The sequence below is a fragment of the Lepidochelys kempii genome, chromosome 3 (assembly GCF_965140265.1).
Source record: "Lepidochelys kempii isolate rLepKem1 chromosome 3, rLepKem1.hap2, whole genome shotgun sequence".
NCBI lineage: Eukaryota > Metazoa > Chordata > Testudines > Cheloniidae > Lepidochelys > Lepidochelys kempii.
Window position 1 is genome coordinate 192461951 of NC_133258.1, and position 23982 is coordinate 192485932.

General features: G+C 43.8%; 1 protein-coding gene and 1 long non-coding RNA gene across 5 annotated transcripts in view; one reads left to right on the forward strand and one right to left on the reverse strand.

Annotated features, from left to right (window-relative positions):
• Window positions 1-8380: 8380 nt before the first annotated feature.
• LOC140909652 (uncharacterized) lies at window positions 8381-15362 on the reverse strand. The gene is made up of 3 exons (XR_012158311.1): window positions 15056-15362; window positions 9915-9994; window positions 8381-8991 (listed from the first exon to the last, which is right to left on the reverse strand). It is a non-coding gene; the product is annotated as an uncharacterized lncRNA (long non-coding RNA).
• A 21-nt stretch (window positions 15363-15383) lies between these two features.
• The window catches only part of PPP3R1 (protein phosphatase 3 regulatory subunit B, alpha), an 87066-nt gene continuing 78467 nt past the window's right edge, over window positions 15384-23982 (forward strand). The window contains exons 1-2 of one of the 4 annotated variants that reach the window (XM_073339461.1): window positions 15385-15606; window positions 17984-18068. Coding sequence is in view for 2 of the 4 variants with exons in the window: in XM_073339459.1 (XP_073195560.1) it covers window positions 15604-15606 (3 nt within the window). In the remaining 2 variants the exon portion in view is untranslated. Of the gene's footprint in view, window positions 15607-17983; window positions 18069-18133; window positions 18895-23982 lie in introns of those variants that run through there. The other 3 variants (XM_073339458.1, XM_073339459.1, XM_073339460.1) reach the window with 3 other exon arrangements.

Here is a 23982-nt window from a genome sequence, read left to right on the forward strand (position 1 = left end):
TACCAAGCAGTTGAAGTGGCTGAAATTTAGTATTTGTTTATGCACTTCAGTTCCATTATGGCCCATAGAGCCTCTTTTCTTGTGGGTACCAGGAAGAAACAAATGTAAACCCTTAACCCCTTCCTGCTCTGGGATTTCCCCTGTGGCTCCTATGTGAAGGAGAGACACAACTTCAGCCTCTAGCAATGTTTCATAAGAGGGATCCCTGAAAAGGATTAAGTGACAGAATGGACTTGGTTCCACAGAAAAACTCTTCTCTATAATCTAAAAGCTGTTGGTCCCCAGTAATTCCATTTTATGCCAGTAGGGAAAAGGAAAGGTAGTTGCCAAAAGGGAAAGAAGAGGGAAAAGCATTCACAGGAAGAGTTAGTTTGAGGCTCCCAAACCTCAGATATGGTGCAACCCATCAGATTTGGTGAATTTCTCCAGACATTGTGGAAGCTGAACAAGCTGAGGCACAGCCCATCCTGTAATAAAACCTGCTCTTTTGTTCAACTATGTCTGCTTCCAAGTAGAATCCAAGAGCTGTCTAAAGAGTCCCGGCCTTTGGGAATGGAAGATGGTAGAACATCTCTTAGCAGAGAAAGTATATAGTTGCAGAAATCTTAAAGGAGCCCTAGAATCCTTCTCTTTTTTGGAGTGAGTTGTCAGTTTTTCCACTAAATAGGTCTGGGTCTTAAAAATGCAGATCTTCAATGATAGTCGCTACCTCTGTAGGAAGAGAAGACTTCAGGAATTAAAAATCTTATCATGATCACAGCCTTTGCCTCTGATTTTGGAAACATTTAAGTGTCCCTAAGTAAATGTTTTGCTTGCCCCTTGTTACAGAAAATAGCCTTGGCCTTCTAGTTGGGTTTAGTGTATACAAGGTTGGGTTGACAAAAGTTGCCTTGTGTCAACCTATGTGTGCATGGTCTACTCTTGAACTTGTCTCCTGCCAGCATAAATGCCCCACAGACAGTGACACAGTAATACCACCTCGCCAAATGGTGTTAAGCCGTGGTCTACATAGTGTGGTTGATGCAGTTGGAGGTGACCGATGACAACCCTAACAATCCTTTTGCAGCTATCCCATAATGACAGTGACTGTTCTGGTTATGCTCGTAAACTCCACTGCCCAGGAGATACAGAGACTAGAAGCCATCACCCCTTTTCAAGCCCTTGCATATTTTTGAAATGCTTTTTACTGATTGCCCACCTTGGCAAACCACACCAAGGCGCTCTCTCCCTTGTTGTATGCAACTGCCCAACCGACCATGCCAGCTCTATGCTCTAAATACACTCCTGCCTGGAGTAGAGATGTGGTATTGGATCTCCTGGGCTGGTGGGGAGAAAAGGCTGTGCAAACACAGCTATGGATCAGCCATAGAAAGGTGAACATTTATAAAAAATATTGCACAGGGGATGCAGGCGAAGGGGTATGACAGGGATCAGCAGCAGTGCCACGTGAAAGCGAAGGAACTGCAGCAGGTATATCTGAAGGGCAAGAAGGACAACAGTCAATCTGGTGCTGACCTGCAGATCTGCCACTTTTACAATGAGCTGCATACCATACTTGGTGGAGACCCCACCCTCCTCTCAGGAACCCAAGACACAGATCCTTGCTGTGAACAGTGAGGAGGAGGAGGAGGGACAGGTGCTGGTGGGGGTCCAGCTGTGCCACAAGCCAGGATCTTTTTTGAGACTCCACCATAGTCTAGACAATCCCGCCACCTGAGCACAGACGAGCCCAATCCAAGGGAAGGAACCTCAGGTAAGTGTGTGCAGCAGTCTCTTTAGATGTGTAAATGTAAAGATGGCGCCCAGCCCAATCCCAAATTAGCAGGATACAAGTATCTACTTTTCATTGCTTTAATCACAGAAGAAGAGGTAGTGGTCCAAGAAACAGACGCAGACTTATGTGCTCTTCATTTCCATGTAGGGTCAGGCAGTTTATGTACAGAGTGATGTCCCTTGTATTCTCCTGAGAGATCTTGATGAAATCTTCGAGGTACCCTGTAATCATCTCCCAAAGGCTTCTAGGGATGGCAGCCTTATTTCTTCCTCCATAGTAGGACACTTTCACATGCTCCTCCACAATGACTTCAGCAGGCAACATGGCAGCAAAGGGGCTAATGGTTTGGGTAGCTTTGGGACGCCAGCAGCAGCTGTGTTCTCTGTGCCTTTGTGACCCTCAGGAGAGAGAGACCAGCTAAAAACACCACCACCTCGGGAAAACGGTGCCAGTCCTCAGTGCTACTGCCTTGTTCTCAGATTCAGGGAAACCGTGGCCTAAATTTTATTGTTCTATGCAACTGAACAATCCCCCCATTTCCCTGCCCCTCAGCAGGCCATACACACTGTGGCTGTCGCTGGAGAGTGGTGCTGTGTAGAAATACACCAAAACCGAAGTGTCAATGAGCGTGCCTTATTAAAAGCTTTGAGGGAAATAAGGTAATCCTGAAACTTATGTTTCGCTTTCCATTGTGACTGTAAACACAATACATCTGTCTGTTTTAGCTGTAGCTGGTGCTGTTTCAGCTTAGAGGGGTGCCCCTCCACACCTGCAGAACACCTGACCCTGATGAGGAAAAAGAAGCCGACTGGGGGGATATGCTCACAAAGATCCTGCAAGCCACATCAGACTGAACAAAGGGCCCGGGAAGAGTTGGAATCCATACAAACAAAGTTCAAAGAACAATGCATATTATTTTCTTACCACTCATTTTGGCCTCAAAAGTGAGATGCAAATATTATCTTTGAATATTTGCATGGTAATCACAGAAATAAGCAAGGTCATGTTGTCACTTCGTTGTTGTAATGCTTTCAAAGAAAGTGAAATACTGCATTTTTTAAATGGAAAAGATAAGAATGCTGGCACTATGAATGGAGACTTGTAAACTATATGAGTGTTGAGGCCTTAGCAATCAAAGTAATGAGGAAATGGAAGACTAGCATAGATTCACAAAACAGGCATGCAAATACAGGATATTTACTATACTATATAATAGATGACATTCATTAATGGGCATTCTAATATATTTGCTAATGAGGATTGCTACTATATTACACCAAAATGCCTTTTAATACTTCTCTATTTAAGTCAATGCAGTACTTATTTTTCATTGATTTCCAATTAAGTTGCCTGCTGGTGTATCTTTATTGAAGTCAATGGGCTTCCATCAACTCAAATGTATTTTTACTAATTTCCATTATTTTGAATCAGTACTAATCAACTGCTATTCTGGGCATCATCTACAACTGCCTCTTCTCTATTTTATATTTAGAAGCATCTTTGTGAGATTGTCTATTCACTGGGTTCAGCAACTGATCACTCTGCATTATTTCACTTCAAATGGTTTACAACCTCTCTTCCATTCCCTAGAAAGCAAAAGAAAGGTTTTCAGTTTGTTTGCAGTCTTAATTTTCCCCTTTTGGAATAGCTTCAACTCAGCTTCCACAATAAACAAAAACTAAATGGTTGGTATTTGTCTCACTATCTCCTCAAAACTTTGGACTGTCTGGAACTTAATCAGTCAGCTGATACAAGTAGCAGTGGCCAGATCCTAAGAAACAAGATGTAAAATGCCATTTTAAAACTCAAATTGTTTGTTTGGGGAGGGGGGCAAGACTGGTGAGGAGCATATATTGAAAGTCCACTAGTGGTTTGCAGTGCAAGAGGCCTACCTCTACTGTGTGGTCAGTTGTTGTAGGCTAAGATTTAGCATCTTCTGACTTAAACCCAAGATAAATGGTTTATCACAACCAGAGTCCAAACACAACCACAAAATAAGAAAAATAAGATGAGCCTCTGCAGGTAACACGTAAGAGCCTGGCTGCACTAGCCAAGCACATTGGTGAAAGGACAAAGAGTGAACTTCTGAGTACAACATTTGTCCTATCAATTTTAGAAAAGTGCTTGTGTTCCGTTCCTCTGCGATAGTACTAGGGTATTGAGAAACTCCCACAGTTCTTGGCACAGCTCTCCAGAAGAGGTGCTTTTTGAAAATCAGCAAATTATAACTGGCTGCCCACCAAAGATGTGCAAACAATCACCTATTATTATAAGCTGGTAGGCAATTGAAGCGGTCACAATATCAAGCCATTATGCCACCAACAACCCAGCCTCAAGTTTAATTGAAAAACTCAATGGTTTCTCCAAAGCATTGTTTCCACTTGTTTGTTCTGTGGAACCAGCTCTATATCTTGAGGTGCTATACCCACACACAGCTGTGGGGACAGGAGTGGAGGGTGGGAGGAGTACTTTTCTCACCCAATTGATTTTAGGCAATTCTGAAGCTGTGTTTAGGTTAGATACCTGAAACAGAAGCTGGTCAAAGGTTCTAAATAAAGAGTCTTAAAATTAGGACAGGAAAAGGAGGAAGTGGGGGGCAGGTAGAGATAGCAGGATGGATTTAGTGAAAACCCTGTGCAGCTAAGCCAAGTAATAGTTTTGTTAATATACCCCCATATATTTGGAACACCTATGCTCCCAACATCCATTATGAATGAATCTGGAAGGGAAACAGTGTTTCCCCATTTTAAAAAAAGCCATTTTAACAATGACCCTGACAACAAAACTGGGATACATACCAACAGTTTATTAGCAGGCAACCTGTTGTAGATTAGGGTTGTCTCATCCTTCCTCTTCCCGAACTCTGGATAGAATTTACACAACCCAAAGACATTCACAGAGCAACCAGCAAAATATTAGGACTACATTTTTATTTCTCTCTGCCAAAAAGAACAGATAAAAGCTGATATTTGAGATAAATTTGAGCAACCTTTTATTTTCAAGTCCATTTGTGAATGCATTTCAGTCAGCATTTATACTGTATATTTATATTTGTTTTATAATCTATTAATTTCATTTACCTAAATTGGATTTGTAGAAAAATGGTTTGTCAGTTTTGATGACTGAATGCATGGGAGCTACTTTCTAAATGCACTGAGCTGTGGCTAACAAGCCAGCACCAATGTTTATACTTTAACAATGGTGCCATTTCTCACTTCAATTAGTAAATGCTCTTTCCCTGGGAAAATGCTGCCTTATATTTTAGCTGGTAGATAAAGAACAATTTCCTTCAAAGCTGTTTGCAGTAAGATGACTAATTGATTCTTATACAAGGGTAAAGGAGAACAGTAATGCTTACTAAAAATAACTATAACAAGCCTTAAAAGCCAGTTACTGAGAACATGTATATTTTTCAAAATGATAGACATTTTAGAACCTAACTGCAATGCCTCAAGAGTTCACCTGCTTTGCTGAGGAAAGCTTCTTATAGGCCTTTAAGGGTCGGAAGTGAAAATTATTTAATTAGATGGAGTCCCAGGCCCTGGGTTAACTGACAACTGAATGATCCATGAGAGGCAGTTTAGTGACAGTTGTGAATGAGGTGTGAAGAGACAAAATACAGGGTAAGATAGATGCCCTATTTTTATCCTGATTTTTGGTTTTTAACTGATAATCAATAAAACACCACAAATACCAAAAAACCCAAAACAATAAATCAGAAATTGGTGTTTAACCAATAAACACAAAAACACTGAAAATATTTACTTGTGTCTAACTGCTTGTCTACACGGAGCCACAATGCCAACTATGGGGGTGCAATTTCTAACGTGCACTAACATATTGTGCATTAATTTGTTTGTGTAAACTCTCCTGGTGTGCACTAAACGTTCCCTAGTGCGCTTTAATGTGGTGCTGTTTGAAACATTACATTGGGAACATTACAAATATTGCTCCATTACAGCGGTGTATACCATAATGAGTAATGTATAATATACTATACATTACTCATTACACTACAAAGAGAAAGCCAAAAAACCCTGATTTTTGACATTACATAAAATGTAAAAATTGCTAAAAATAACCCCTCAAAAATGAAATACACACCAAGAAAATAGAAGCCCAAGATAAAAAGGATCTGCTCAGAACACAGAGGGACCAGTGTAAACATTGGACTTTATTCAAAAAAGTTCAAAATTTATATACTGAAAAAACACCCCAAAGTAAGTTAATTAAGGAAAAAAATTCAGTTATGTAAGGAAAAAAATAGAGCTAGATTCTAGTTAGATAAGCAGTCAGGAAGATTTATAGGGTAGTTTTAATTAAAATGGATATCCATGTTTTTCTGTTGTATAATTTATTAAGTTAAATTTAGTAGGCAACCTTTCTGCAAACTGCACCTTTACTATTAATGTTGCTGAGGAGCCCCAATAAGCACAGAGTTAACTTTAATTTTATCTGTGTGGATAGACATTTTGGTTAGAGGATAAAATACATACTTATTCTAGTTTGAACTGAAGTAATTATGCTGCAAAGAAAACTTACTCAAGAGCCAAACAGGAAGTGTTAAGCAATGAAATTTTCTGAAGCTTGTTCTAAAAAAATATTTTAAAATAAATACATTTGCAAAAATACTACGCCAGACTGACATTCAGGCACAAAGGAACAAATGCAGTGAAGAATATTAATGAGTACTATTCAGTGTTTAGTACACAGTGTTACAAGCATGTGCACCACCAGTAAACACTGGTATTGTATTTTTAACATCTTATAAAAGAATGGTAAGTACACCAGAGAAAAGCAAACCACTAAAAGAACTGTAGGAAATAAGCAGGTAAAAATAGCTAGTATGGCTCAACACACAATAGCATAATAGAGAGATGGTACTTCACAATTAGTTCATTTTAGTGTGTCCTCCCATTTGTCTTTGGGTATGTCTACACTATGAAATTAGGTCAATTTTGTAGAAGTCAATTTTTAGAAATCGATTTTATACAGTTGATTGTGTATGTCCCCATTAAGGGCATTAAGTCGGTGGAGTATGTCCTCAATACTGTGGCTGGCATCGACTTATGGAGCGGTGCACTGTGGGTAGCAATCCCACAGTTCCCGCAGTCTCTGCTGCCCATTGGAATTCTGGGTAAAGCTCCCAATGCCTGATGGGGCAAAACATTGTTGAGGGTGATTTTGGGTACATGTCGTCAGTTGCCTCTCCCTCCCTCCATGAAAGCAACGGCAGACAATTGTTTCATGCCTTTTTTCCTGGGTTACCCGTGCAGACGTCATACCATGGCAAGCATGGAGCACGCTCAGCTCACCGCTGTTGTTGTGAGCATTGTAAACACCTCACACTTTATCCTGGAGTATGTGCAAAACCGGGCTAAGAGGACGATTGTGATGAGGACACGGACACAGATGTTCCTCAAGCACGGGCTGTGGCAATTGGGAGATTGTGTCAGCAGTGGGGCTGGTTGATACAGTGGAACGCTGATTCTGTGCCCAGCAAACAAGCACAGACTGGTGGGACCACATAGTGTTGCAGGTATGGGATGATTCACAGTGGCTGCAAAACTTTTGTATGCGTAAGGCCACTTTCCTCAAACTTTGTGAGTTGCTATCCCCTTCCCTGAAGTACAGGAATACTAAGATGAGAGCTGCGCTAATAGTTGAGAAGCGAGTGGCAATAGCCCTGTGGTAGCTTGCAACGCCTGACGGCTACCAGTCAGTCGGGAATCAATTTGGAGTGGGCAAGTCTACTGTGCGGACTGCTGTGATCCAAGTAGCCAATGCAATCACTGACGTTCTGCTATCAAGGGTAGTGACTCTGGGAAATGTACAGGTGATACTGGATGGCTTTGGTGCAATGGGGTTCCCTAACTGTGGTGGGGCGACAGATGGAACATATATCCCTATCTTGGCACCGGACCACCTTGCCAACCAGTGCGTAAACTGCATGGGATACTTCTCTTTGGTGCTGCACGAACTGGTGGATCACAAGGGATGTTTCACCGACATCAACGTGGGATGGCCGGGAAAGGTGCATGACGCTCACATCTTTAGGAACTCCAAACTGTTCGAGCAGTTGCAAGAAGGGACTTACTTCCCAGACCAGAAAATTACTGTTGGAGATGTTGAAATGCCTACAATTATCCTTGGGGACCCAGCCTACCCCTTGCTCCCATGGCTCATGAAGCCGTACACAGGCAGCCTGGACAACAGTAAGGAGCAGTTCAACTATAGGCTGAGCAAGTGCAGAAAGGTAGTAGAATGTGCCTTTGGACGTTTAAAAGCTTGCCGGCACTCTTTGCTGACTAGGTTAGACCTCAGCGCAACCAACATTCCCATTGTTATTGCTGCGTGCTCCATAATATCTGTGAGAGTAAGGGGGAAATGTTTATGGCGGGGTGGGAGGTTGAAGCAAATTGCCTGGAGGCCGATTTTGAGCAGCCAGACACCAGGGCGATTAGAAGAGCACAGCTAGGCACGCTGCACATCAGAGAGGCTTTAAAAACCAGTTTCATGACTGGCCAGGCTACAGTGTGAGAGTTGTGTGTGTTTCTGCTTGCTGCAAACCCACCCCTCTTGTTGATTTTAATTCCCTGTAAGCCAACCACCCGCCCCACTTCGATCACAGCTGGCAAAGGAAATAAAGTAACTATTGTTTTGAAACCATGCATTCTTTCTTTATTAATTAAAAAAAGTGAGATAACTGACAAGGTAGCCTGGGTGGGGTGGAGTGAGGGAGGAGGGAAGGACAAGGCCACATTGCTTATTGTAGCCACACTACAAATCAAAACTGTTTGAATGACAGCCTTCTGTTGATTGGGCCATCTTCTGGAGTGGAGTGGCTGGGTGCCCAGAGCCTCCCCCCGCACTGTGTTCTTGGGCGTCTGGGTGAGGAGGATATGGAACTTGGGGAGGAGCGCAGGCAGTTATACAATGGATGCAGCAGGGGTTTGTGCTCTTGTTGGCTTTCCTGCAGCTCCAATAGATGCTTCATCATGTCCCTTTGCTCCCCCTTTAGCCTCAGCATCACCTCCTGCCTCTGCTCTTCATGGTCACTTAATGCTTTCCTGGCCTCTGCCACTGAATGCCCCCGTCAGTGCAGGAGGACTGCACGAGCTCAGAAAACGTGTCATTGCGAGTGCGTTTTTTTCGCCTTCTAATCTGCGATAACCTCAGGGATGGAGATGATAGGGGGAGCATAGAAACATTAGCTCCTGGAGTGGGGGGGGGGGAGATAAAAAGGGAGAGTAAAATTTAAGAAGATACATTTCTGAGAACCAAAGGGAGACTCTTTCACAGTGAATCAAGCAATTCACAGCAGACAGCACATGTGCTTTAGGTACAAGGTCACATTTTGCCTTTTATAATGAGCGCCTGCCGGCATGGTGACATATCACAAACGGCTGGTCAACAGAATTCAGTTTCCAGGCAGCCATGGTAAGCCTTTTGGTACGCGGGTTTGGCTTCTTACGCCTTCAACACATGTGGGAATGGTTTAAAACTGCAGCACCATCCTTTCCCATAGCAAGCAATGCCGGTTGGGTTTCACGTTTAAAAAGAGGGGATGCGGCACAGACCTCTCCCCACCCCACCGCGTGGCTATTCTCTGGGATGATCCCTTCACCCCTCCCCCCGCCGCATAGCTATTCTCCGGGATGATCCCTTTTTGCCAAGGGCAAATAACCCAGCATGAACGGGGTCTTTTTACTGTTCCCTTACAAAAATCCCCCTATTTCAACCAGGTGACCATGAATGATATCACTCTCCTGAGGCTAACACAGAAAGATAAAAGACTTAATGTTGCTTGAATGCTACCAAAACCCAGGACCATTCGCTGCCATGCTTTGTGCTGCAATGATTCCAGACTACTTGTTACTGGCTTGGCATGGTAAAGTACCATGGTAAAGTACTGTGGAGGACACAATAAGGAAGCCCTCCCCAGAAATCTTCTGCAAAGGCTTTCAGAGTACCTCCAGGACAGCTTCATGGAGATGTCCCTGGAGGATTCCTGCTCCATCTCCAGACACTTTTCCAGTAGCTGTACTGGCCACGAATGCATCCCAATTCTTCAGGGCAAATCAAACATTAAACACTATTGCTTTTAAACCCTGTACTGTAGTTACAAACGTGCACTCACCAGAGCTGCCTTCTCCAGCTTCAAGGTCGGAGATCCCGCCTTGGGAGGGTATTGGCTCCAGGGTGATGAAAAGGTCCTGGCTGCCAGGAAGAACAGATTTACCACTTGTCTGCTGAGCATCCCCCTCCCTGTTGTGTGAGACTCCACCCTTTCAGGTGTCCATGGACAGTGGTAGCATAGTGGTGTGATCCCCCCCAGAATGCCATGCAGCTGATCATAGAAGCTGCATGTATGGGACTCTGACCCGGAGTGACTGTTTGCCTTCTTTGTCTTTTGGTAGGCTTGCCTGAGCTCCTTGACTTTCACGCAGCACTGCTGTGTCCCCCTGTTTAGCCTCTCTCTACCATGCCCTGTGCGATTTTGGCATATATATTAGCATTTCTTCGTTTTGATCGGAGTTCAGCCTGCACAGATTCTTCTCCCCATACAGCAATCAGATCCAGTGTCTCCCTTTCGGTCCATGCTGGAGCTCGTTTGCGATTCTGGGGGGACTGCATGGTCACCTGTGCTGCTGAGCTCACCATGCTGACCAAACAGGAAATGAAATTCAAAATTTCCTGGGGCTTTTCCTGTGTACCTGGCTAGTACATCAGAGTTGAAAGTGCTGTCCAGAGCGGTCATATTGGAGCACTCTGCGATAGCTCCCAGAGGCCAATACCATAGAATTGCATCTGCACTACCCCAAATTTGACCCAGCAAGGGCTATATTAGCGCTACTCCCCTCGCTGGATTTTAAGAGCCCTTTAGGTCGACAGAAAGGGGTTGGTTGTGTAGATGCATTCATTTTAAAATCGATCTAAGGTGACTAAATTCAACCTAACCCCATAGTGTAGACCAGGGCTTTGTGTTGAAGAGCTTCTGAACTATTAGCTATTGTACTACAGGATAAAAATGATGTATTTGGGGGAAAAAAAGTTGAGCTGTTTCGTTAGCCTTACATGAATAAGGTTAAGAATTTTAAAGTTAGTGCATTCTTTCTCGTTAATGCCATTTGCTTCTCTCTCATTTCATTCAGGTTGGGCAATAAAATTAGACTAGTCAGATTCATTTTCAGTTACAGTCAACATCTAGTCAATTTCACTTCCTGGTTCTCATATACTCAGTAGGGTTGCAGCCTTAGGGATGCAAACACAGCAGAATTTTAAATTGAAGCTATTTTTTTCCTTTGGAATTTTAAGAGTCATGGAAACATTTCGGTTGATCTTAGGTTTTGTAAAACAAGTCTGGGGCCTAAATGTACATGGCAATGCTGCCCCTGAGAAAGCTGTATTTTGAGTAATAGCATCACTAGTAAAAGTTAAGACTGTTTTATTAGCATCTGTGTTATAGAGTTTGGATTAATTTACAAGAGCACAGTTACACAAGCATACAGTATCTATTATCATGGCAATGAATGTGTGACAAAATATGAATACAGTAACTCCCATACCAGAGCAGACTAGTGATCCACCTCGTCTAGTACTGATCTTTGACAGTGGCAGGGCCAAGATTCTTTAGTCATTAAGGTACTTCTTGATTGTTTGCTGTTAATTTAGCATTCAGAAATATGTGACTTTTTAAAAATTGTTTCTTCCACTGTGCATTATCTTGCATTTATCAACAGTGAACTGTGTGTGTCACCATACTGTTCATTCACCGTTGTTAGGTCTTTGTCAATTTCTCCAAGTCAACTCAAACTCAGACTAACCTCCAGAACTGAGTCATCTACATTTTGTCACCTCACAGTTCACCATATTTCTCAGATATTTCTAACAAATACTAAACATCATGCCTACTATGGAACCTACAGTACTCCACTCTTCATCTTTTGCCATGTTGAAAACTGTCCATTTTTTCTTACCCTGTCTTTTAGCCAGAAGTTTCTAATCTGTGATAAAACTTCACGTTTCACCCAGTGATCTAGTTTCCTCAAAAATGTTAATAGCCTCTTTCAGGGGATAGCTGACCCTTAGTTCCTCTTTTACTGCCTTTGCTCACTAACACCTGATTTCAAGAGTCTAGTTACTTCTTAGAGAGTTGACAAGTTGGCCCCAGGCACAAGCAGAAAGAGTGACCACGCAGGGACCACTGTTCTTGTACTAAGAAAAGGAGTACTTGTGGCACCTTAGAGACTAACCAATTTATTTGAGCATAAGCTTTCGTGAGCTACAGCTCACTTCATCGGATGCATACTGTGGAAACTGCAGAAGACATTATATACACAGAGACCATGAAACAATACCTCCTCCCACCCCACTCTCCTGCTGGTAATAGCTTATCTAAAGTGATCACTCTCCTTACAATGTGTATGATAATCAAGTTGGGCCATTTCCAGCACAAATCCAGGTTTTCTCACCCTCCCCCCCCCCCCCCCCCCCAAACTCACTCTCCTGCTGGTTATAGCCCAGATAAGCTATTACCAGCAGGAGAGTGGGGTGGGAGGAGGTATTGTTTCATGGTCTCTGTGTATATAATGTCTTCTGCAGTTTCCGCAGTATGCATCCAATGAAGTGAGCTGTAGCTCACGAAAGCTTATGCTCAAATAAATTTGTTTGTCTCTAAGGTGCCACAAGTACTCCTTTTCTTTTTGCGAATACAGACTAACACGGCTGTTACTCTGAAACCTGTTCTTGCACTGAGTCATCAAGTCGTAAGCCAGCTCCGTCTCCCACTCAGATAGCAAGACAAGAGTGGGGGGACAATTCACTCCTTTGATAACAGGCTAGAAAGGGATGAAATTCACAGTCCAGTTTGGGGACCTTTGTTCTCAATGATAAAGCTGGAAACGATTAGCTTAGTGCTAAATTAAATGATTTCCCCTACTCCTCCCCCCAAAAAGCTATCATCCTGAATTTGGTAGGATTGATTTGTCAATAAAATGTCATTAAAAAATCAAATGCCTGCAAAATGACATCAGTGTAACTGTTTCTGCATGATTATTCTTAAGGGATATCAACATGGTAATATTTTATATTTATTTTCATCTCTCTACCTCATTTATCAGAACCGTGTCATATTGTATTGATAGTCAACACAAAAAGTTCTGATCTGCACAGTAAATGCCATAAGGTGGCAGTTGTAACCTACAGCCGCTAAAGGAATGCAAAGTAAAACCACTTTTACTTAATATTTCACTTTACCCTTCATAAAGTCTTTCCTAATAAAGCATCTGCTGGCCTACTTACCATCTTACAGTATAAATAGGTCATTTTCTGAAGGCCGATCTTACTCATGCCAGCAATTACTGTCCTAAAAGCTAGCCCTGAAAAGGTACTCAGGCTCCATTCCCTATATTATTTGCACTTATATAGCACCACTTCTTATAACTAATTTGTAAGCGCTTCAGGGCAGGGAATGTCACTTTGTAAAATGCCATATATATGTTAGTGCTATATAAGCACTTTTAGGCAGAATGCCACTATCCAGTAGCTCAATAATATTGTCTACAGCCTAGCTCTACAATACAACCGCATTTGCTCCAACCCCTCAGACAGAAACAAACACCTACAAGATCTCTATCAGGCATTCTTACAACTACAATACCCACCTGCTGAAGTGAAGAAACAGATTGACAGAGCCAGAAGAGTACCCAGAAGTTACCTACTACAGGACAGGCCCAACAAAGAAAATAACAGAACGCCACTAGACATCACCTTCAGCCCCCAACTAAAACCTCTCCAACGCATCTTCAAGGATCTACAACCTATCTTGAAGGACAACCCATCACTCTCACAGATCTTGGGAGACAGGCCAGTCCCTGCTTACAGACAGCCCCCCAACCTGAAGCAAATACTCACCAGCAACCACACACCACACAATAGAACCACTAACCCAGGAACCTATCCTTGCAACAAAGCCCGTTGCCAACTGTGTCCACATATCTATTCAGGGCACACCGTCATAGGGCCTAAATCACATCAGCCACACTATCAGAGGCTCGTTCACCTGCACATCTACCAATGTGATATATGCCATCATGTGCCAGCAATGCCTCTCTGCCATGTACGTTGGCCAAACCGGACAGTCTCTATGTAAAAGAATAAATGGACACAAATCAGACATCAAGAATTATAACATTCAAAAACCAGTCGGAGAACACTTCAATCTCTCTGGTCACTCGATTACAGACCTAAAAGTGGCAATTCTTCAACAAAAAAACTTCAAAACCAGACTCCAACAAGAGACTGCTGAATTGGAATTAATTTGCAAACTGGACACAATTAACTTAGGCTTGAATAAAGACTGGGAGTGGATGTGTCATTACACAAAGTAAAACTATTTCCCCATGTTTATTCCCCCTGCCCTCACTGTTCCTCACATGTTCTTGTCAACTGCTGGAAATGGCCTATCTTGATTATCACTACAAAAGGTCTTTTTTCTCTCCTGCTGGTAATAGCTCACCTTACCTGATCACTCTCGTTACAGTGTGTATGGTAACACCCATTGTTTAATTTTCTCTGTGTATATAGATCTTCCCACTATATTTTTCACTGAATGCATCCAGTGAAGTGAGCTCTAGCTCACAAAAGCTTATGCTCAAAAAATTTGTTCGTCTCTAAGGTGCCACAAGTCCTCCTTTTCTTTTTGCGGATACAGACTAACATGACTGCTACTCTGAAACCTGTCAATAATCTTAGTTTTGCATAATTAATTGCATTAACATCAAAGACACACTGAAAGCACTTGGCTAGAAATGATAGAGGTAAAATATTATTTGGGGGCATTTCAGCATGAAGACTCCAGTGAAGTGATACCACAACTGGTGGAGGGTAGCAGCCAGTAACACAGGATCGGCTCATCCTACCCAGATCCACACACAGAAGGTAACCGCCACAATCAGATCCCTCCCCATGTGCACTTAAGCGTGTGGTGGGGTAGCCACCTCTGCAGCCCTCTCTGGGGGAATCCAATGAACAAAAAGGCTGAGGAGGCAAGATAAATCATCAAGGGGGCAGGTGGTGATGGTTGTAGAGAACATCACTTTGTGCGAAACACGGATTATTCCTTCCCTCCCCCACGTTAACCAGGGCATAAGACAACCCAAAAGGAAACAGCTTTAGCCCCAGTGTCTCTAAAGGGCCCCAGGCAGACGGTTTGGGCAGGGACAGGAAAGCCTCCCCCCAGGGCAAAGAGAGAAAAGGAGGCAACACAGTGGCACAGACCTCCCTGCCTGTAGGGGGCTCCTGCCCCCCAGCCGAGGGAGAAACGAAGCTTGGGAGAGGGAGCTGAGGGTGGAAGTCGACGGGGGTCCGGAGAGGGGCCCCATGTGGGGCAACAGGCCCAGGAGAACCAGCCCCCAGCGGAAACTCCCTCCACGAGCTACAGGAAGCAGGGGCCGAGGGGACCCACTTCCCGCTCCGCGCGAGGGCTAACCCAGATCCGGCCGGCAGCCGCCATTTTACACACCCCTATGTGACCAACCTCCAACCTCCCCCGGCTGAAACGACAGAACGTCCCGCGCGGTCTCCCCCGCCCGTATGCAAATTAGCCCCTGGTGGCGGGGGTGCCCGGATGTTGGCTGCTCCGCCCTGTGCTGCCGCTCTTCGCTCGCTCTTCTTCCCTCCCTCTCGGTGAGGTTGCGGGTCAGCGCGAGCCACTGCAGCGAAACCGTCAGCGGCAGCGCGGCGGGACTGAGCGGGCGCGGGCGGCTACTGAGACCGGCACTCGGCGGATCCAGCTGCGGGGAGGCTCCCAACACCCACCCGCCACCATGGTGAGCAGCCCCCGCTTCCCCTCCCCCGCCCGCCGAGCCCCCTGCACCGGGCCCGGCAGAAAATTCCAGACCCAGCCTGGTCCTGCGGGTCTGGGGCAGAGATCGGGAGGGAGCGGGGACGGCAACGGCCCTTAGGAGCCGCCCCCGTCCTGCTTCCCGCGGGACCGGGCCCTCCCCTCCGCCATGCCCGGGCCGCCTCCAGATATCCTCGTCCCCTCCCCACCCCCGTGTCCCGGCCGCAACCCCAGCTACCTCCGTGCCTGGGTCGCCTCCAGATACCCCGGTCCCCTCCCCTGGGCCGCCTCCAGCTGACCTCCCGCCCCCCGGCAGCCTCCAGCTACCCGTGTCCCCGTCCCCGCCACGCCGAGGCCAGCTCCAGATACCCCCTGTCTCGTCCGCCTCCGGATTGTCCCGCCCTCCAGGCCCGCGCCGCCTCCGGGTACCCCCGCTGCGCCCCCCAGGCCGCTTCCAGATATCTCCTGTCTCCTCCCACATGACCCCCTACAGTCTTTTCCTGCCACCCTGTCAGTAACAGCCCATCCCCCCGTCCTCAGACCCCGTCATCCCCCTCACCTACCCTTCCCCTCGCTATCGTGTATCCCCACGCCGCTGCTCCTCTGCCTTTATGCCCTCCCCTCCCCTGCCCCCAACCTCAGCGTCCCCGGGCCCCCTCCCATCTCTGAAACAGGATTGAATCCTAGGCTGCTCTTCATCTGTTTCCCAGATGTAGTCCTGCGTTTCTCTGCCATTGCTCAGTGGTGCTGTTCCGTGGTGGTTATTTTGCAGTCTTGCAGGGTGGTTTTTTTTTTTTTTTTTTTTTTTTTTTGCGCTTTGGTGCAGCAGCGTTTGCTTCTCATGTGCAGACCCGGAAGGCTACAATGTACGTCGCCCATGGCAGACTTTATTGCTCAGAGTTTGTAAATCTTACAGTAACTGTGATCTGTATGTAGATTTTTGGATGTTGTAAGAAGGTTTGCAGTATATCACGGTGTGCATGAAGGGGTTGTCTTTTTAAAATCATAGCGATTTAAATTTCCCTTTTACTGCCGTAAAATTAATCCAGACATATGGTATTCTATGCTGTAGTATTTTACGTCGACACTAGGGGTATCTCCTGCTTACCACTCGTGCCAAGAAATCAACGCCCTTTTTAATAAACATTTATTTTATGCTAAATTATCCGATACCCCTGGCTGCAGGGTGACTTCTGTCAAAGTTTCAGTTTTGGAATTGGGAAATGTATACAATTGGAGCTATTCATTCCCAGCTCTTCTTCCCTTATGTGCAAAACCAGCTGTTTATCACCATTACATGTTAAATCTAGCAGTGCGTGTGAACCAAAAATGGATTTCCTTTTGTTTTTATTTTTAAAAACACAATTGCCAACTTTCCTTTTTACTGTGCAGCAAAGCTATGGTAAAATATTATGCTGCATGTTTCGACTGATCTTGTAATTGTGCCTTTACTTTCTGTTAGAAATATTTTGTTAGGGAAACATTTTAGAGGCTTGCTTTGTTTTGAATTGTGGTTCTGGAAAGCTACTGCCAAACATTTGAAATACATAGAAAACACTAAGGCTATCAAATCCCTTCCCTGTTCTGAAAAAGTGGTAATAAAATCAGGACTTAAAAACAAAACAAACCTTTACTATTTGAAGCCATGTTACCACTGCAGTGCTTCCAGTTGTTGTATGTACATCTAATAACTGAACGATATGTAGCTTTCATTACATTATAATTACATTAATGCAGTCATTAGCCAAGGTTATATGAGAAGAATTTCTTGAAGGTTTCTCTGATGCTTATTAATGTGCACAAATTACAAGAAAGAGTTCCTGAACGGTGAGATGTATTTTTGTGTGTCTGTGAAAGGTCTTTATACTCACCCTAATTTTTCACTGCCTTGTGAGAAACTTTTGCCAGCATAGTCATATTGGGTGAAGGTGTCTTTTTTACAACATTTCTATACCAGCAAAAACCTTAGTGTATACACAGCTATGCTGTTAAAAATACTTTTGTTGGTATAGTTTATTTTGCTGGGGGAACTAATATAATACGCTATACTGGGCAAAAGCGTTTTTATTATTTATTTATTTATTGCCAGGATAAGCTGCGTCTACACTAGCAGTCTCTGAAAACCTTTTCTGATGTAGACCTGACCTTTAAGTCTGAAATTTGGATAAAATTTAAGAATAGATTAATTTGAGAAATTAAGATCAGCATAATTTAAGCTGCCTTTCATTTTTAGGAAAAATTGAATGTACTTTGTGCTAATTTGGATGCTTTCACTGCAAGAGACCAGTCTCAATGTGTATAAACTAAGATCAAATCTTATTTTTCAGTTCTAACTTTTACTTTTTTGTTTTGTTTTGTAATAGGATGATGGTTTTCGGAGTTTGAAGTAACATTTCTCTTGTGTTCCTGCAGGACCAAAGTACTGGCAGTTATAGTAAACGAGCTGAGGTGAATGTATTGTAGTGTGCATGATAGGTAGATTTATTCTAAGATTTCATAGATAGTAAGGCCAGAAGGGACTGAGGTGATCATTTAGTCTGATCTCCTGCATAACACAGGCCATTGGATTTCTGTGAATTAATTCACATTTGAACTAGACTATATTTTTAGGGGGAAAAAATCCAGTTGTGATTTGAGATGTATTCTGAATATAAACATTAGTGAGAGTGAAAATAGAACCACAATTCTGAGGTACATTGAACTTGTTAGTATACTTATTTAAATATTTTTCTAATGGGCACCTAAATACTAAGGTGATGGGTGCATTACAGATTACTTGAAGCAGTGTACACACTTTATTTATCAGAGTTTGATCTAGACAATATGGTCTAAGGGAAAAATTACTTTAATCAGAGGGAAACTTACTGGGGAGTTCTATAAAAATAAACTATGTTGGTTTTGGGCAAACATGTTGTTGGGACAAATTATTTTTGATAGCTTCTTTCCCACTGGGACATGGTTTTTCTAGCTAGTTTTGAACTTTATACCTGGAGAAAAGGAAATATAAGAATTCAGCAAGAAATCTTTTAACTGGACGTAACATAATATATATGTGCTTTTAGTGGGGGGAAAAAATTCAGGGCATTGCAGCAGATTATTAATTTAACTCTTGCTTTCTGTAAAATCGGGACCTCATGATTGTCTACTCGGAGATTATGCCTACCTTTACTCTGGAGGTGATGTGTCTACTATAGACCATCGCTTGAATATGCTGGCTAGTAATAGAAGAGAATCAATCGGGAGGGGGGTCCTAGAGTACATACAGTGAAAAATGGTAAGTTTAAGGTTATTTTGCTTAATAACTTAGACTTGTGTGAAGGCATTTGTACTTTTTATCAAAGGATTCTTATTTTGAAGATTACATTTAAAGGGCATATTGTCTCAGTTTTGTGACTAGAAATTAAATTTTGCAAAGGAAAGAAAATGAGGATTATGCTCTTTACATCATGATGTCCAAAGAAGGTATGAAGACTTGACATTAAAAGAAAAAAAGTCAACTTTTTTTTTATATTAGAAATATGGGTCCTGTCTAGGCTGGAACATTTTAATGACTGTAGAGCTAACAAAATGGTATCATCACAAAACCGAGGAGAGTAAAAGCTGAGCAATTGCGGGAGAGGGATTTTAAGTCAGTGTTTGAACCTGTTAACTTTTAACACTTATTTAACTTCGATGGCTGATAAAACATTTTTAAGTCTGTGATTTAAAACCCTCCTTCAGTTAAGGTGTTAGCAGGTACAGTAAACATCCATAAGTTCTGCAGCAAAATCAGGGGAGGACAGACTTGACACTCCAGATATTTCTAAGGCTCAACGGGGAGCTATTCAAATCAGGGAAGCTTTAAAGGAGTATTTTGACAATGAATCACAGTAATGTATGTTTCTGTAATGCACTGAGCCAGGCATTGTTTTCTTGCACTGTGGTATGAACCTTCTCATGATCGCTGTGTGTGCAGTAACAATGCAAATGCACCTATTTGGCATTGTCAACTTAAGTTACATCAACGTTCATCCACCACTATAATTAAACTGCAGTTGCATGTCCACACAATGCTCCTTGTGACGGTGGAGCGTGTCCACAGTAGTTACTCTTGCATTGACAGAGAGCAGTGTGCCGTGGGTAGCTATCCCACTGTGCAACTTGCAACCATCTTCCCCTGGATGTTCTGGGAAAGGGTTTGCAGTGTCTCACGGGGGCGGGCTGAGCGTCCCATGATGCAGTTTTCTCCCTCCCATGAATCCACGGGTTTCCTAGTACATTTCACGCCACTTGTCAACAGATCCTGTAAACACATGCCTGCCATCTGTCAGAAAGCATGGATCCTGCAGTGCTCTCCAGTATTTTGGTGAGCGTTATGAACGCAACACAGTGGTGACTCTGATCATGACACCATGGTATCTGCCCTGTTGTGTGTGCCATGGACAGAAACAATTCAAGATTGCCGTTGGCATTCATGGAGGAGCTGCACGTAGTGGACTGTTCGTTCCGGGCCCAAGAAACAAGCATTGAGTGATAAGATCGCATTGTTATGCAGAACTTTTGGATGCGTAAATCCACCTTCCTGGAAGCGTATGTGGTGCTCATCCCTGCTCCCTATCACAAGGACACCAAAATGAGAGCTGCCCTAATGGTGGAGAAGCAATTGGCAATTGCAGTGTGGAAGCTGATCATTTGCTAATCAGTTTAGAGTGGGGAAGCCCACCATGGGGGTTGCAGTGATGCTTGCAAGTGTGCATGGCCATTAATCACCTCCTGCTGTGAAGGATTGACACTCTGGGCAATGTGCGTGAAATAGTGGATGGGTTTGAGGCAATGGGTTTCACTTACTGCGGAGGGGCAGTGGTGATATGCGTGCTATCTTGCGATGGAGTACATCAACAGAAAGGGCTACTTTTCTATGGTATTGCAAGTGCTGGTATATCATTGGGGTTGTTTCATTGATATCAACACGTGCTGGTCAGGGAAGGTGCATAACAAGTGCATCTTCAGGAACACTGGACTGTACAGAAAGTTGCAGGCAGGGACTTTCTTTCCAGACCAGAAGATTTCCATTGGAGATGTTGAAATGCCAGTAGTGATTCTGGGAGATTCAGCCTATGCCTTGCTCCCATGGCTCAGGAAGTCTTACATCAGCAACTTTGACTGCAGCAGTGAGTGCTTCAACAACAGGCTCAGCAGGTACAGAATGACTGTTGAATGTGTCTTTGGCCGCTTAAAAGGTTGCTGGTGCTGCCTCTTTGGCAGGTTAGACCTCAGTAAGGAAAATATTCCCATGGTCATAGCAACCTACATTGTGAAGCTAAGGAGGAGAAGTTTCTGTAGGGGTGGAGTGTTGAGGTGGATCAGCTGGCTTTTGAGCATCCGATACCAGGGCTATTATAGGGGCTCAATGTGGCTTTGGTTGAATCAGGGAGGCTTTGAAGGAGTATTTTGATAATGAGCCACAGTTATGTATGTTTCTGTAATGCATTGAGCCAGGCATTGTATTCTTGCACTGTAGTATGAACCTTGTAATGATTGCTATGCATGCAAGAATGCAACAAAGCAAATGCACCTTTTGGCACTGTCTTAGAATTTTAGCAGCAACCACCGTATGTAAGAGACAAATAAAGATTCATTTACTTTCTATAAGTACATTTTTATTCAACAGTCATGCAAACATTTCTATCTTCTGGAAGGAACACATTTGCCAATGAGGCTCTCACAGCTGGGTGTATGTCCAGCTGTCATTGTAAACATCCCTTGGGGTGGAGTGCCTGGGGTACTGCGACGACCCTGGAATATGTGAGGAATGTGTGGGGAGAGCCTGGAAGGCAGTTCTGCATGGGCTGCAGGGGTAGGTGAGCACGGATGTGTTCCGCCTGAAGTTCAGTCAGGGACCTCAATATGTCAGCTCCCTGAGCTCCTGCCTGTGTTTCCTATCCTGACTATCCATCCGCAGTTTGCCTTTGATAGCCTCTCTCCATGCTCTCTACTTGCAATACAAAGCACCAGAGGATTGCAGCGCTTCCTGGAACATGTCTTCCTTACTCCTCTTGTTTTGTCTCCTTATGAGCCTGACTCACTCAGCTGGTGTGCAGGAGGATATCCTCAAGGGCATGTCGGCACATGGTAAAGAAACAATAGACAGAGGCATTATTATGAGTGCAGTCATAATCCAAACAAGTTAGCAATACAACTTTCTCACTTTCCCTTGGCAGGCATACATCACGGTGGGAGCCCCAGCCCTGGTGAGTTTGGCCTGGAGGGTAGGGGGTTTAAGTGGGGTACTTCAAGCTGGAGTGATGGGACTAGCTATATCCCTCCAGAGTCAAAAAGTGTTCCTGGCTTGCCACACCACTGGATATCCCTGTTACCTGTCCCCCATCCTCCTCCACCAATTCCACATCCTCATCCACCACGTCGTTCTTGGGGTTCACTCCGCTGGCCACTGTCTACGAACCCCCCTGAACTATCCACAGGACTTGTGGAGGTGGGGTCACTGCCAAGGATGGTGTGAAGCTTCATATAGAAGTAGCATGTCTTTGGCGCCACACAAGAATGACTGTTGGCCTCCCTTGTCTTTTGGTACGCCTGTCTCAGCTCCTTGATTTTTTTGCACAGCACTGCTGCATGTCCCTATCATGCCCCTTCTCCTCCATGCCACAAGCAGTCGGCCTGTAGATATCAAAGTTCCGGCAGTTGGAGCGGAGCTGTGACTGCACAGTCTCCTTTCCTCCACAGACCCAACAGATCTACCACCTCCGGTGTACTCCAGGCAGGAGTGCATTTGCTGCGGGGAGCCAGCATGGTCAGTTGGGCAGATGATATGTGAGCTCTGCACGCTGAGCAAACGGGGAAAGCAATTTCAAAAATTCCTACGGCTTTGAAAAGGGAGGAGTGCATACCTGTGTACAAGGCCCCAAGGCAGCAGAGTTCAAACCAATGACCAGAGCAGTCATGATAGACATTTTGGGATACCACCTGGAGGCCACTTAAGGAACATAAACAATGCAGTGTCTACGCCGACACTGTGTCGCTCTAACTATGGTTCCCTAAGTGCTATGCATCTCGTTGAGGTGATTTTATTATGTTGGTGTAGCAGGAGAGTTAAACTGATGGGAGGAGCATTGCAGTGCATACACTTCCATAGTTAGGTCCACGAGGGAAGCTGCCTTACATTGACTTAACTTTGTAATGTAGACAAGCTGTTAGAGTAAAAAAAAAAGGGGGGGGGGCACAGAAAAATAGCTACTTGTAATTCCTTCTCCTCACTCCTGCTTTTCTAATCTTGATCTATCATGAAGAATCTTACAAAAAGGGTGTGGGGGGAGACATATCCAGTTGTTCAAAAATCCTTTGCAGGTCACCTTCAATTTATGTAGTGCAAATTTTAAAAGGAACTAACTTGTAAAGATGAACGTTTTGTAGCTTCCATCTAACTTCAGACTTAATTGGATGTTTGAGCAACACTTGTCTGGAAGGATTGTAGAAATGAGAGGATTTTTTTGGTTGTTTGCTTTTTATTCAAGGGCTGATTTATATTATGGTGACTAGCGTCCACGAAGCACAGGATTTTGTAACTCTGGCGTGATTCACTATTAGTAAGTAATTTTTTTCCTATGATTTGTTGAGTGTTGCTAAAGAAAATAGTAAGAGAATAGTGACTTAATGCAGATATTAAGCATAGGTGATAGGCAAGCTTTTGATCCATTAATCAAAGTGCTTACAGGTTTCCTTTCCAGTGAAATAAAGCAAAACTTTTGCCCATAGTTTAAATTAATTTTTTTTTTAAAGCACTGTCCACAATTCTAATTTCAGGTTGGGGAGTCTTGCATTCTTGATTCTCCTGACCCCTTTCTCTCCTTGACCCTACTTCTTGTGATCCCATTTTGTGAATTTCTTGTGTAGGAGAGTTAGCATAATTGATCTCTATGATCACGCTGTTCTTTGTTATTTAGCAACCAGTTCACTTAGTGGTATGCTTCCCCATTTTTCCACCCTTTCTCTTGTTGGTTTATACGCATTTACCAGCCCCCCCCCCCCCCCCGACGCCTATTTATCTATTTATTTCTGTGTGTTAGCTCTCCCCACAGAAAGACCCCAGAAGCAGAGGTGGTTGATTTGTGCTTTGCTTCCTACACACTAATCCTTCCTCAAAAGCATCAGCAGGCGCAGGGAAAGCATTACTGTGCATGAAGCACAGCCATAATCAAAGTCCTTTGCTTTTGGAGGAGTTCTGGGGGTGGAAGAAAAGACTGAAATTAAGGTTGAGGGATACACTAAGGCAGAGATCTATATGTTAACTAAAAGGAGAGAGAGAAATAGAAGTGTTGCTGCTCATTGGATGTATAGTTGAAAAAGTTCAAGCAAAATTTCTTCA